The sequence below is a fragment of the Micropterus dolomieu genome, linkage group LG05, assembly GCF_021292245.1.
Source record: "Micropterus dolomieu isolate WLL.071019.BEF.003 ecotype Adirondacks linkage group LG05, ASM2129224v1, whole genome shotgun sequence".
NCBI lineage: Eukaryota > Metazoa > Chordata > Actinopteri > Centrarchiformes > Centrarchidae > Micropterus > Micropterus dolomieu.
The window spans coordinates 14,183,872-14,198,104 of NC_060154.1; the positions used below are offsets into that span (position 1 = coordinate 14,183,872).

The following is a 14,233-nucleotide window of genomic DNA, read 5'->3' on the forward strand; positions in this document are numbered from 1 at the left end:
CTTAAATTGCTGCTGTAGTAGTAGTTTAGTAAAACTATTAATTATAACTAGGAATGTAAACGGTTAATCGATTATCGATTACTTCTCATTACAAGAATTTGCTCGATTAAATTAAATTAATTGTTGGCTAATTGAACAATGCGAACGTGACACAAGATTCTCGCAGGCGGCAAGAGACCCGACACCAAATTGGGGGCGGCAAAAAAGAAACCAAACATGAGGCGGTCAAAACGGAGTGGAGTGTGGAAGCATTTCAAATTAATTAATGATGACAAAGACTCTCAATGCAAACTTTGCGGTTCTACGATTAAGTACAACAGCTCTACGAGTTTGCTAAGATACCACCTTCATAACTTGCATGCAGCCGTGTTGCAGGGAGGAAGTCTGTCGCGTTCACAACCTACAATCGCTGCTGTGGTGGGAAGGCGAGTATGTGACCACAGGAAAGCGGAGGGCATTACTCAGAGGATTTGCGGCATGATCGAAAAAGATATGATGCCAGTTAGCACCACTGATAGTGAGGGATTTCGGGAGTTAATACACTTGATGGAGCCAGGATATAATATCCCTTCTCGAGCGACCATAACTACCCACTTGGAAGCACGCTACAAAAACAAGAAGGCTGAGCTAAAAACACAGTTAGCCGCGGCTAATGTGGCTCTGACGACAGATTGTTGGACGTCACTGACTTCAGAAAGCTACATTACAATCACTTGTCCTACACTGAAAACGACTGGCAGGTAAAGTCAGCAGTCCTTCTCACGGAGAGCCTCTCAGAGAGACATAAAGCTGATGATTTAGCTGACAAACTCAACCAGGCTGTGGAGTCATGGGGACTCACTGGGCATGTAATAGCCTGTGTGCATGACAACGCTCGGAAAACATCGTCTCAGCAAACAACCCCGCACGAGTCAGTTGGAAATCAGTTTCTTGCTTTGCACATACTTCTTAAATCTGGCCGTCAACAACGGATTCGCTGCTGCTGGTGTCAACCGAGTAATTGCAGCTGCTGGCAGGTTGGTCAAACACTTCAACTACAATAAAACATCAATTGAGCAATATAACATGCATTTTTACTCAGTATATAAGCAATATTTTGTTTTTTATGTTAAAGACACTATTGATTGAAAATAGCTGCTTATCAGTTAATCATTAATCGATCGATAAGGTCAATCAACTAATGATTAATGAATTAATCGATAATTTGCATCCCTAATTATAACTAAAAACTCCAAATCTCCACCCTCCATAACTGCACCAGCTAAAGCTGCTAACAGCTCCCGTTATTTTATCTGAATGACGTTGATCGCATGCTGTGATTTGATTGGCATGAAGCCAGACAGCGGCTGGCTTCCCTTGGCATCATCCTGACTAATCACAGTTAAGCAGTGGCATGACAGTGGCGTCATCTGATTGGTATATTGAGAGTGCGTAGATCTTGTCAATTATGAGAAAAAAAACAATATTTGAGACTTAGTAGCAGTAAATTCAAGCAGTTGTAGTTTTTGCCTTGTGTTTGTGCTCAAAGAAGAAAACTAATCATTTATGAGAGAATATCCTACAGGTGAGCAACTCTCATTGCATGAATTCACATATTCATTTGTGGATGTGCAAGTTTTGTCAGTGACTTCAAACTTCTTCACGTTTGTGAATGTGTTTTGCGCCATCTTCACTGCCACAAGTATAGCAAAAATGTGAGTGTATGAGTTTATTAATTTGTAATTTGTAGCATAGGATTTGTACATCAGCAAGAAGTAAATGTTGTTTTTGTGGGTTTGCAGCTCCTAAAAGCATTTCTTCTCTGTGACTTCAAAATTACTGATACACATATGTGACTATTTTCTACAACTACAAATTCCACTGTCACAGGTGCTTAGTTGTTTTGCTCCAATAACACCTTCATTCAGATTGTAACTCCCATTTGGAGTGTAGGTGCTGAAAAAAAAAAAAATAGTAAGGAGTTGTTACCAGAGGTGTAAAACAACATGTCCTGTATGTGCTTATGATCTGGCAATAACACAGTTCTGTGTTTTTCATTTCTGTTCATTTTTATCTATTTTTTATCTATTATCTTTTTTCACTTATATCTATATATATATATATATACATACATATATATACACATATATATATACACACATATATATATATATATATATATATATACACACACACACACACACACACACACACACACACACACACACACACACACACACACACACACACTCATCAGGACTGAATGTCCTTCAAAGGAGAGGACATATTCTGCCTGTAAACGTGTTTGTGATATAAAAGTTTGAACTTGAGGTTAGTACTGAAAGAAAAAAAAAACATACATTTAATAGTTAATGGGGCAAAAAAATATATACCTATTTTAATTGGTCCTGTGTTTTCTTCATTTGTAGAGTTATAGTCTGCATGCAGTTATGTTATGGGTTGGGCTGGAGTTGGGCATGTAGTGGTTGTGGTTAGAGTTAGGGGAAGTCTCCAGAGAATTAATTTCTACATCCTGCTAAGTGGCAAAGACAAATGTGTGTGTGTGTGCATTTACACTGCAGTAGGAACTATCTTTGCTTTACACACAATTAGATTGGTGGCTGATGGTTCATCAGAAACATCCACCATGAGTCTGTCTCAGCAGAGCATCTGCATCATCTCAAGTTTACTCTTAAATTCAGGTAATGATAACCCATTTTTATTCACTACTTTATTGCTTTTAGTTATGTATGCATTTTGTTTTCCAGACTAATGCATGTTTAGCTCTGCAACTGAACATCCCTCTTGCTACTCATGTGAATAGCAGCACTGTTATTATTTTAGTATTAGTTATTGTACTGTCAGACTGTATTGTAACATTCCAATGATCTACCAGTCTAGCAAATTTTTATATACTATTATTGTATGTAAGCATGTATAAATGAAGAACAAACCCTGAAAACATTCTTCTATCAAGTATCAATCCACTGTATTACAAATTTGTGATCAATTATGTTTTGTGTTGAATTCAAAATAAAGGAATATTTTAGGTAATTTGAGTTGTAAATTATGATAAGAAGAACATGTTGAAGTAATTAAAGGATGTCATCTACTATCTTACAGTATTAGCTGTGCCATGTGAAATCATATCAAGATAAAATTACTCAAGATTTTTGGCTTCCAGTTTAATGAAACAATGACTATTGAAAGCTCTTTTTTGTTCCATGTCCAAATAATTATGATTTCCAGATTTATAATAATCTGTGTAGTAACCTTGTTTGTAAGCAAACCAGTAAATGAAAAGTACAGCATTTTGTTTATTGTTTAGTATAGCTTTATATTTAGAAAACAGCTCTTCATTTTCATTGATAATGGGAAAGTTTAATTGTTTAAAAGTGCAATTAAGATGTAATAAATGCAAAAATAAAGTGTTTTATAAACTTTCTCTATCGTCAGTGTCTCTATGTTTTAGTAAACTGTCCTGCAAACAAGGCCACAGTGGTCCAACCTATGAATCCATGCAGGCTGTGTTTGACCTACAATCCTTCAGGCCAGCAGTGAACCTCAGCAATCCCACCATAACCAACATCTCCTTCACTCTGTATGCTGTCCTGGGGGTGGTGAGTTCATCGATTAGCAATCTAAGAAAAATACAAAGAGCACCTGAATCCAGATTCAGAACCTCCACTATAGCTGACATAGGGAATGTCAGGCAATTTAAATGTAGATCAACATATGTTGGCTCTAATAAAATTGTCAAAATATGTGCATGCATCACTTGAATTCATGTGACATTATGTATTGTTATTAATCATTGCATTTTTGACTTAACTCTAACCTGGTCTAAGAGGTACCAATCAGCTTCACGTGAGGTTTACTTGTTGTTTACTGTATTTCAGAATGAAAAAACACAGATACTCACTACTTTCTTATGGCTGAGACTGGTAAGTAGCACGGAAAGAAATAATAGACTTTCAATCAATTTTATGGAATTCGATACATATGTATCATGTGTCTGTAACCACAGCAGGAACCGCTTTAGAGATTATAAAATGACATGCAAGCAGACATTGTGGTTTTCTATTGCAAGTTTAACATTGATGACTAATTAACTGCAGTACTGGCACCATGAGTTCCTAGTTTGGGACCCTGATGAGTGTGACGGCGTCACCAGGATTTCTCTCCCTGTGAGTCGGCTCTGGTCTCCGGACATCATTGTGTATGAGTTGTAAGTTCTCCAACTGTAAAAGCTTTTGTTCCTTTTTGATGGATCCTTGAGAGTTTTGTACTCACCCCCTAATTCACTGGTTCTCAAACTTTATCTGTCACGCCCCCCTTCCAAAAAAGGTTTATGCCACCCACCCCAGCAATAGTGGATTTAATCAATCATTAATAATACAGACAATTGAAATAAACAAGATTCAGGTTAGCAAAGTAGCCTTGATCACATCAGAGCACTTTTGTTTGTTGTTTTTGTCACCACATGAATCATATTCATGCAACTTTAGGACCGCTCAACATCCACGACCCCCTAAAGTGGCTCTATGCCCCCCAGTTTAAGAACCACTGCTCTAGTTAAACATGTTTGAAAATTCACCATGTGAAGTTGAGGGAGCAGAAAAATTGTATGAATTGTGAAAGTGATTTTACTTCTGTTTGTTTCCCCATGGAGTCTCATTGAATTAACCATCGCACTAATTTTTCTGTCACTGTGTTTGTTTATTTTTTTTTAACTTCATCCTGACTTCTCCACATTCAACCATCCCAGTGTGGATGATGATGTTTCCCAAGCGTGTCCTTACGTCTACTTGAACTACACAGGTCGCATCCGCTGGGACAGGATGCTTAGGCTTGTCTCAGCCTGCAACCTGGAGATCTTCAGCTTTCCTTTTGACGTGCAGAATTGCACATTTACATTTGGCTCCTACATGCACACCAGTAAGACATTTACACAGTCATAAACTCACCAAGTCATTTGCTACGCTTAACACTGAGTGCACAATTATTAGGCAAGTAAGTATTCCGATTCCGATTATTATTTCTATGCACAATTTCTCCAAACCATATAAACTTGAATGCTCATTGGAATTAATCATTTTCAGGTGATATGTACAGTATTTGTGTAATGGGGGAGGGTGTGGTGAAAGTGACTCACACCTTGTATCAAGGTGTGCATAATGATTAGGCAGCTTTATTATTTTGTTATTCATTTACCTTGTACCTTCATTACCTCTGGTAAAATGGGCCAAAAACAAGAGTTAAATGCAGTAATGTAACTAAAGTTCAGGAACAGGACCACGCCTCTTTCTTACTAATTGTTGGATCACTGATGGACACAGGGCACCACTTTGACTTCGGGGTCGAGGAGGGCTACTGGTATGGGCAGCTATCATTAAGGATGAGATAGTTGGACCTTTTTAGGTTAAAGATGGACTGAAACTTGACTCCCAAACCTACTGCCAGTTTCTGGTAGATAATTTTTTCAAGCAGTGGCACAGGAAGAAGGAAGAAAGGCCAAAATTGTTATTTAATTATCATTTTATGTTGTTACACTTACTCTAAGAATTGAGAATTAAGTCATTTGATAGGAATTATTTTTGTAATTTAGTTGCCTAATAATTCTGCACACTAATAGCTCTTTCTCTCACAGTAAAGGACTTGAGGGTGAGTCCGGCCCTGACCTTTAAGGAGATGTCTGAAAACTCAAAGCGTTACCTGGAAGCCAGTGGAGAGTGGGAGCTGGTGGACATACTGGGGGAGACCTCCATCCTCCAGTTTGGGGTTGACGAGTTGGACATCATCACCTTCTGGGTGAGGAAAACCCCTGAGTTTACTATTCTTACATCTGCAAATGTAACAGCTGTATGCAAAACATCTGGCTATAAGACAGATTGGCCTGCCCCTGCTGCTGAAAAAAATCCTAGAGGAGACACTGGAGCATTATCATCTAAATCAGCAACTATTCTCAGCTTTACAGAGCTTTATATTGAGTTTCAGCTCAGTGTTTAACTGTCCAGCCTGCAACTTTACTAATATGGTTTACTCTCACCATTCTCATAGCGTTGTTGCAGCAGCAGGCAGCTGCAGCAGCAGGCAACAACAACAACACTACCTGATCAGCACCGAACAGCAGACATATAGCAACTAGCATACACACACATATATATATATTATATATATATATATATAAAATATCATATTGGAGACTTTAGCAGCTAAAGAAGATTAATATTTGTCTTACATTCAAATAAATAATAATGGTGTCCATAATTACTACATGTGCAAACTGTTTGCTAACAAGTTTGCCGTAACTTAAAAGGTGATGATATGTTGTGTCACAACTTGTTTCTGCTACAAAGGACCAAAATATCATTTTATATATATTATATTTAACACAGAACTAACAATACAAAGTACAAATGTTTCCTCAAGAATAATTACTGTTAATTAGTACTCTTTTTAACTTGGTGCATGTATTACATTTGTTACATGTTATCTTAGCCTATATATTGGCGGTGGCTCAGGAGGTACAGCAGGTTGCCCGTTAATTGAAAGAATTGAAAATTCCACAGAGTATGAATGCCTGTGAATGGTCAATGCAATATAGTGTAAACGCTGGGTCGCAAAAACACTAGAAAGGAGCTATACAAATACAGAGTATTTACATTTACATTTCCCTCCTTAGATAGTAAAGATAGTTTGTTATATGTTATGATAAGTAGTCTACCATGAACATTTTGTTAGAAGAAGGTTATTGATGTCCTGTACAGTAAATGTGTTGAGATTCTTCAAACTGACTCTTCACTAGGTGGTCATAAAACGCCGGCCAATTCTCTACGTGGTCAACCTGCTGATCCCCAGCTCCTTCCTCATGCTCATCGACATCCTGTCCTTCTACCTGCCCCCCCATAGTGTCGACCGCGCCACCTTTAAGATGACCCTCATCCTGGGCTACACCGTCTTCCTGCTCATCATGAACAACCTGCTGCCCAGCACAGCAAACGGCACGCCCATCATAGGTCAGAAGTGGTGACCCCCACCACAAGCCGTTTTCTTAAAGCTGCACTTATCAATGTTTTCATTTAACCAATATTATCAAATGACTGTGTGGAATTTGAAAGACATCACACATGTATGTAAATGTGTAAAAAGTCTGTTTGCCAACATGTTAGATATTATAAGTCTATCAGGTGATAATTTGCAGTGTTGTGTTTTCTGTTGCCCCCAAAGTGGCCAAAAAATCTATTAACGCAGTTTTAAGTTTTTCCCCTTTGCTTTTGTGATTTTGCCAAACTATATAACTGTCTAACTATCTGACAATGCAACTACCAATTAACATAGATACAAATAACTGAAAGTAATCAAAATAGTCAGAATGAAAATGGTCAGCATATCAATTTTTACATCCCAAAATTGTCATGACCCAAGTAATTCTGGTATTCTGTTCTCAACACGATGGTGGGAACTACAAATTAATTATAAAGAACATACAGTGTAATATATTTTGAACCTATTTAATTTAGTTTTATCAATATGGTAAACAATTTTTAGAAATTATGAATTGAAACCACACATGGGGTCTTTCACTTTAGATTTCTGCAGTAGATGCTGTACCTGTCAATTAAAAAAGAAGTAATCTTTTGACACAGTGCTCCTTGGAGTCACCCCAATGAGTAAAGGTAGCACCAAAACATACATACTGAAATTATTGTGCTGCATAACTATTATTGTTTTCTTATTTGGGACCACAGAAATGTAATTACTTTTTATGGACTGCTGAAAGGGCCAGAGACATTTTGCAGGACTAGGTCTGCCATGCTACAATAATACACTACAAAACAGCATACAGTAGTTAATTTTTTGTAATACATCAACACATCACGTCTTGTGCACATGCTCCATCATAGAGAAGGAAACTAGATTTTCCCATGCATCCCACACAGGTGCAACACAAATGATTAAAAATAAGAATTTGTTAAATAACTGAGTTGTTAAAGTGACCCATGCACTTGATCGATGGTGACTTTCAATTAACACAAATACTAAAAATTCCATTTTGACAATACAGATAGGTAAGCAAATTAATTAAAACAGAGACTTCACACTTTTGCTGGTGAGGCAATACAATATTTTGTTATACTGTATTATGTTCTTGAACGTGAGTTTTGAAAGCTGGAAATCTGAGAAATTTGTAAAAGACTGAGACTGAGTCACTGAGTAAATTGAACTGACCAGCAACTCTATCTGCTCCCTGCAGATACATTATGGCTGTCTTCTGGTACTGAGGAAATAAGTTTTCCATTTGACATGTTTAATGTGTACCCTTTGATCTCTCAATCTATCCTTCAATCTAGGTATCTATTTCTCTGTGTGTCTGGCCCTCATGGTCATCAGTCTACTGGAGACAGTCGTCATTACCAATGTCCTCCACCACAGCTCCATGAAATATCAAGAGGTCCCCCACTGGGTAAGGGTGGTTGTGCTCAAATACATCGCCAACCTCATCTGCTACCGATGGTCGGAGGATGTCCAGCCCCCGTCTGTAACACAAAAGGATAAACCTGACAGCTCAAATGGCGTTTCAGGGCCGTGGATCATCCAACCAGCAAGCCAGACACCTGCCCAACACCCAGCCAGCACTGGAGGTAATTAAACAGACTCAAATGACAAACATTACTTTGCCAACTGGAGCTGCCCAGTGGCCTGACCTTGAAAATACTGGAGGTTATATATAAACACAGAAATAATAATAATGACATGCCTATAACAGTGAATAATCAGTTGAACACTTTTCGAAAAGGATGTGGAGAGTAAAAGCAACAGCGGTGCCAGTGGTAATCAGAGCCCTGGGGGCTGTGACACCCAAACTGGGAGAGTGACTCCAGCCAAGAGTGCAGTACTAGGAACAGCTAAGAGACTGCACAGAATCCTGAAACTGTGCCTCTGGCAGAGGACCTGAGCTTGTGAAATTTTATACACACACACACTGAGTTTATATAAGTATACTGTATATATAACGTCTGAATACATGGAATGAAAGTTTGAGTCAAGCAGCTATAACAGTTACAGCTCACTCAGTGTAGACTGTCATCCCTTCTATTGCTAATCTCCTGCCAGGTACAGCTGCTCTGCCTGAGCTACAACAGATCTGTCAATATCTAGGAGACCTTCGTGACCACCTCACCAAGCTGCAGAAGGAGAGCGAGCTGCAGGACAAGTGGTGCCACGTAGGATATGTCCTCGACTACCTGCTCTTTCGCATCTATCTGCTGCTCATCTCCTGTTATGCCCTGGTCATCATCTTCATGTGGTGCGTCTGGATCAACCAGTCCTAACTAGACATCGGTCAGCTGTGAATGATTGCTAGGATCAATTCTTAGGATGTCTAAATAACAAATTCAAGAGCAAGCAGTAGAAGTAGTTGGCAAAACAAAGCCTCTGCCACCATTTATTAGTAGGTGTTGTTTCTGTAGTGTTTGTTCAGATTTTTTCTGTTTGATTTTGCTTAGTAAACCATGTTTATGCAATTTTGCTAGTTTTGTATCCAAGAGGATGGACCAATAACTAAGTACAATATAATGGTTTAGGGACAATAACTGTATATTCTTTATTGTCATCACCATCATCATTAACAAAAAAAAAATTCTATTTCTATGTGTTTTTTTTCTGCTGTTGATAAGATAACTAATCCCCAAACACAGTTAGTCTCTGATATTTTCTCTGTCAAAATGTTATTATTTTGCATCTTTCTTAAAGGACAAAATCTAAAATATCAGAGTGACCCCAAATTCCTCAATTTCAAAACAATGGAACAAGACCACTACACCACCACAGAGATCCTGTACAATCCAAAGAAGGTTAAAGTTAAGGGCAACTGGACTTGGTTGACCATACGCGTCTGGAGTATCAGAGAAACTCAGGAGGATTTTCAACAAACACAACATCTCTGTGTTTTTTAAACCCAAGAACACACAAAGACAGATGCTGGTACACCCCAAAGACCGCAACCCCAAGCACAAGAAAAGCAATCTAGTGTATGCGGTCCAATGCAGTGAGGAATGCACAGACCTGTATTTTGGGAAGACTAAACAACCACTACACAAACACATGGCTCAACACAGAAGGGCCAACTCCTTAGGTCAAGACTCTGCTGTTTACTTACATCTGAAGGACAGGGGACACTCGTTTGAGGACCACCAGGTGCACATTTTAGACAGAGAAGATGGATGGTTTGAAAGAGGTGTCAAGGAAGCCATCTACACCCGGGCTGAGAAGCCGTCGCTGAACAGAGGAGGGGGTCTACGCCACCACTTATCCCCCACTAACAATGCGGTCCTTTCATCACTTCCCAGGAAACTCTACAAACGTAACCTATTGGCCTCAGGTGAGGATCCCAACAATGGTCGTTCACCAACCATAACGACTGTCATTACAACAGCCACAAACACTAATGAACCAGCAGTATCAACGATCCTGGCAAACGACCCCACTGAGGTTAAATAACTGAGTTTCCCTACCAGTCAGTCAGAACTGAAGAAGTCCTTTGGATGAGGGATGAAACGTCTTCTAGTATCTTCAATCAAGTCCAGTTGCCCTTGACTTTAACCTTCTTTGGATAACTATGACCTGGATGACTGAGAATCTTCACAGACATCAATTAGGCTGTTCTGTCCTAGTTGTTAAGTTGCTTTGCAATGGATGAGCTGAAAGTGAGGGGTTATCAGGTGTTATCAGGAGCTCATCCGATTGTCAAGCATCTTTTTTTTCCTCAAAACACCTTGAAAACTGCAGATATTTCGTCCCTTTTAAAGAGACATCCTGGACTCTACTGAATAATAATTTAATTGGGAAAATTATTGAAAAAGCTGTTTTTATTCAACTCAACAATTTATTGAATGTAAATGGCCTGTTGGACAAAGTTAAATTTGGCTTCCAATCACAACACAACGTCCAGACAGTACTGATGAAGATGCACATTCAAATACTGGTTCAGTTAAAACATTAGTTCTTGTACTGCTGATTCTAAGTGCAGCATTTGATGCTTCTGTCTAGAAATACTTCTAAAGTAGGATTATCTTCTACCACCTCGACCACATAGTCCTACAGTAACATGTCTTGAGTGGTAGGATTATCCCATACAGTCCTTGGTTGGTTCAGGTCATATTTTGAAAGCAGAGGCTATGTTGTTGCCATTGGTCATAAATCAGAAATCATTGATCATAAATCTGAGCAGAGCAGAGGGTTCGATTCTCTTACCTCTATAATTCAACCTGAAAGCTCCATGCCGAATAATGCAATAAAAAAAACTAATATTGTTTTAACATATGATAATAAAATGTACTTTTTCTGTGATTCATGTTATCCATTTTTATTTCTATTCCTTTATTGAAGTTCATTTTAGTTGAGCTAGGCCTGCACCAAATTAGTCTGCAGTGGTTGTGACTCGCTTCTGTGTTGTGGCGTCACACAAACACAGGCAACAATAACCTCATGAGATCAAGCCGACTGCCTACAGCCAGGTTATATTTTGACCAGAATTTCTTTTTTTTGATATGAAGATAAGTTTGGGGTTGACAGGATGTCCACATGAAATGTTTTATGTAAAATAATATTACATGAGAATTAGGGAATAAACCCATGTTTCACAATCATGACATGTGGCATTCTGTCTTCAATAAACCTTCATTGCCTCAGTTATGTTATTAAAACACAGTCTCACCTTTGTTTACTGGTAATGCAATCTAAGATGCCTAAGAGTGGTGTAAAAAATCGTATTTATATTTTATATCTACTTTTGTATTCCAGGACATAGCTTTGTGCAAATCACTAAATATCACTTATTTATCAAAATATGTATTTTTTTGCATAAACAGTATTCTTGTAAATTTATATATTAACGTGGTTCTCTGTGAACTTGCTTGACCAATGCTAACTCTGCTATTGAACATTGAATTAATGCTGATTCCTTATCAATGTAATGTGGAGAGTGATTCATCAATATACGCTGATCAGCCATAACATTGTGACCACCTGCCTAATATTGTGTAGATCCCTTTTGCCAGCAAAACAGCACTGGCCTGTGGAGACACGGACTCCACTACCTCTGAAGATGTGCTCTGGTATCTGGCATCAAGACATTAGCGGCAGATCCATTAAATCCTGTAAGTAGCTGTAAGGTGCAACAGGTGCCATGGTAATGAGATAATCAATGTTATTCACTTCACCTGTGGTCATAATGGGGCTAATTGGTGTATGCTTTCTTAACCAGACTAGTGAACTGTATTGTCAGCCATGCTAGCAGCATGACTCTTGTGACATTTCTATAAGACACAAGTACACAGAAGTGCTAATAAGCAGTATAAACTAGAGCTTTCACTAACTGTTGATAGCCATCTTGGATCACGAAGTCGGGGTATTGCGATTCTCCCGACTTCTGAAGTCGGGATTCCGACTTAAGGGGGCGTTCCCTTTGAAATTTTGACCTTTGAACTTTTGACCTTTGAACTCGGAAATTCTGACTTCCCATTTCAAATGGAACGCACCATATTCCCTGAAGATGAAGCCTACTGACCAAACGGAAACTGTGGTGGAAATTGTATATTTCCCGGTAGAGAAGTGAAGAAATAAATAAGTTTTGATATTTACTTCAGTAGAAATGAACAGAAGTACTCAAAACAGTTCAGCTGGGCCAGAGGACGTGCACACCCAAGGGCAATTCAAAGCATTTGGCCCAGAGCAACCGACAACTAAAACATTTAAAGCTGTTCCTGGCTCTTAATTTAAAGGAGTAATTGTGAAGTCCACAGGGAGGCTTCTGTCAGGGTTAAAACTCAGGCTCTGATGGGAATGAAAGAAGGCACAGGGCAAAAGATTCCACAAATGTCCATACATACACACTGGGCTGGATTATCCAATGGGCAATCTGGGCACGTGCCCAAGCGAGGGGAAGTAAAAATGTTTTTTTTCCCTTTTTCCTTTTTTATAGTTTACATTTCAGATATCGACATCATATAAACCCAATTACAAAGCAGGCTGGTATATTTTTAATTTAAACCAAATTATATCATTGGTCAAGCCCAAGTGTAGAAAGCACGTAAAAGCCCGGTCATCTCATAACCCAGTGCTGAATCAAGCGGACTGTGGGAATAAGATAGTTATCGTGCTCAAAATGAGTGAGAGAAGTGGTGGTTGTAAAAGCAAACGAAACAGAGAAGAAGAGAAGAGGGAGGCGTGTCTTTATTGAGATGTGCCATCTATTCAAAAGGAGCCAGGAAGTGAATCAGGCTGAAGAAGTTGTGTAAGATGACAAGCAAGCTAACCAGAGACCGGAGGAGGCTAGTGTTAGCAGCGCACCCATAGGGAGCGCAGCACAACCTGAGGCTAGCTTTAGCAGCAGCAGGAGCACATGGTGGATTTTTCAGGTGTCAAATTTTGGGGGGGTTGTGACGGTTGTGACTCATCAAATTATTGTAACCCTTTACTGACACCAGTAGAGCTGATCAAACAAGACCTAAGGTGTACCTTACTATCACACCGGGCTACTATATTAAAAGTGTGTTAAACAGGATCCTGGGTTCTTAGCTGTTGATGGCGAGCTGGCTAAATATTCCCTGTTTACTAATATTTGGTAAGTGACTTCAGGCAGGATAAGTAGGCATAGACAACAAATAAACAATGTGTGTAAGAACAATAATAGCGTGGTGCCTCCACTGTGGAACTACTAAGCTCACCTTCAGAACTGTACTGAAGTTCCCCAGAATAATGGTAAGTACTTATAAGTAAGTCAAATATGAACAACAACAGTATATAGTATGAAAAAGGGGAACACACATTTATTTTTTCTTTCCCGGTACTCTCAAAAACAAGTTCAGAGCTTAAACCTTACATGAACCCTTAATATATTGACAAATAGCCAAAAAGATGCTTTATCAAACCACTCTGGTACTCTTCAAGTAACACTTCCTTGTCTTGTTTCTCTTAGGGTGGAATAGAAAAAATATTAAACTGTGTGTGTGTGTGTGTGTGTGTGAACTGAATGAAAATAAATGTAACCTGTACAGGTATCAATAACAAAAGGTACCACTCTAGTATAATAAAGTCCCAAGTATACACATCTGTACCATCACAGTTCAACTTTAAAATGTTCAAATTATTACCAAGCGCTTGGATTTGTAAACGTTGGGGCCCATACGGTGGTGCACATATGAAAGAGTGATCTTTTAACTCCCTGGTAGTACAGTTCAATGGTCAGAAA

The 14,233-nt window shown here is 38.8% G+C and overlaps 1 protein-coding gene and 1 long non-coding RNA gene across 10 annotated transcripts in view; one reads left to right on the top strand and one right to left on the bottom strand.

The window, feature by feature from the left end:
* On the top strand, window positions 1-9,924 carry LOC123971184 (5-hydroxytryptamine receptor 3A-like). Of its 9 annotated transcripts, none has more exons than XM_046049865.1 (10): window positions 1-1,016; window positions 2,593-2,681; window positions 3,436-3,599; window positions 3,879-3,923; window positions 4,098-4,207; window positions 4,748-4,917; window positions 5,630-5,790; window positions 6,788-6,998; window positions 8,334-8,624; window positions 9,097-9,924. In XM_046049865.1, the coding sequence occupies exons 1-10, from the start codon at window positions 865-867 to the stop codon at window positions 9,312-9,314; spliced, it is 1,611 nt and encodes a 536-aa protein (XP_045905821.1). In that variant the 5' UTR covers window positions 1-864; the 3' UTR covers window positions 9,315-9,924. The 9 variants fall into 9 exon arrangements, with proteins under 9 accessions (XP_045905821.1, XP_045905822.1, XP_045905828.1 ...); XM_046049872.1 differs by having other exon boundaries at window positions 982-1,016; window positions 3,452-3,599; XM_046049870.1 differs by lacking the exon at window positions 1-1,016 and having other exon boundaries at window positions 2,349-2,681; window positions 8,334-8,446; window positions 8,565-8,624; window positions 9,097-9,277.
* Window positions 3,277-14,233, bottom strand: part of LOC123971186 — a 26,415-nt gene continuing 15,458 nt past the window's right edge. Inside the window, exons 4-6 of the long non-coding RNA XR_006825145.1 lie at window positions 8,398-8,519; window positions 5,695-5,786; window positions 3,277-3,620 (exon numbers count right to left, since the gene is read on the bottom strand). This is a non-coding gene — a long non-coding RNA (uncharacterized LOC123971186). The remainder of the gene's footprint in view (window positions 3,621-5,694; window positions 5,787-8,397; window positions 8,520-14,233) is intronic.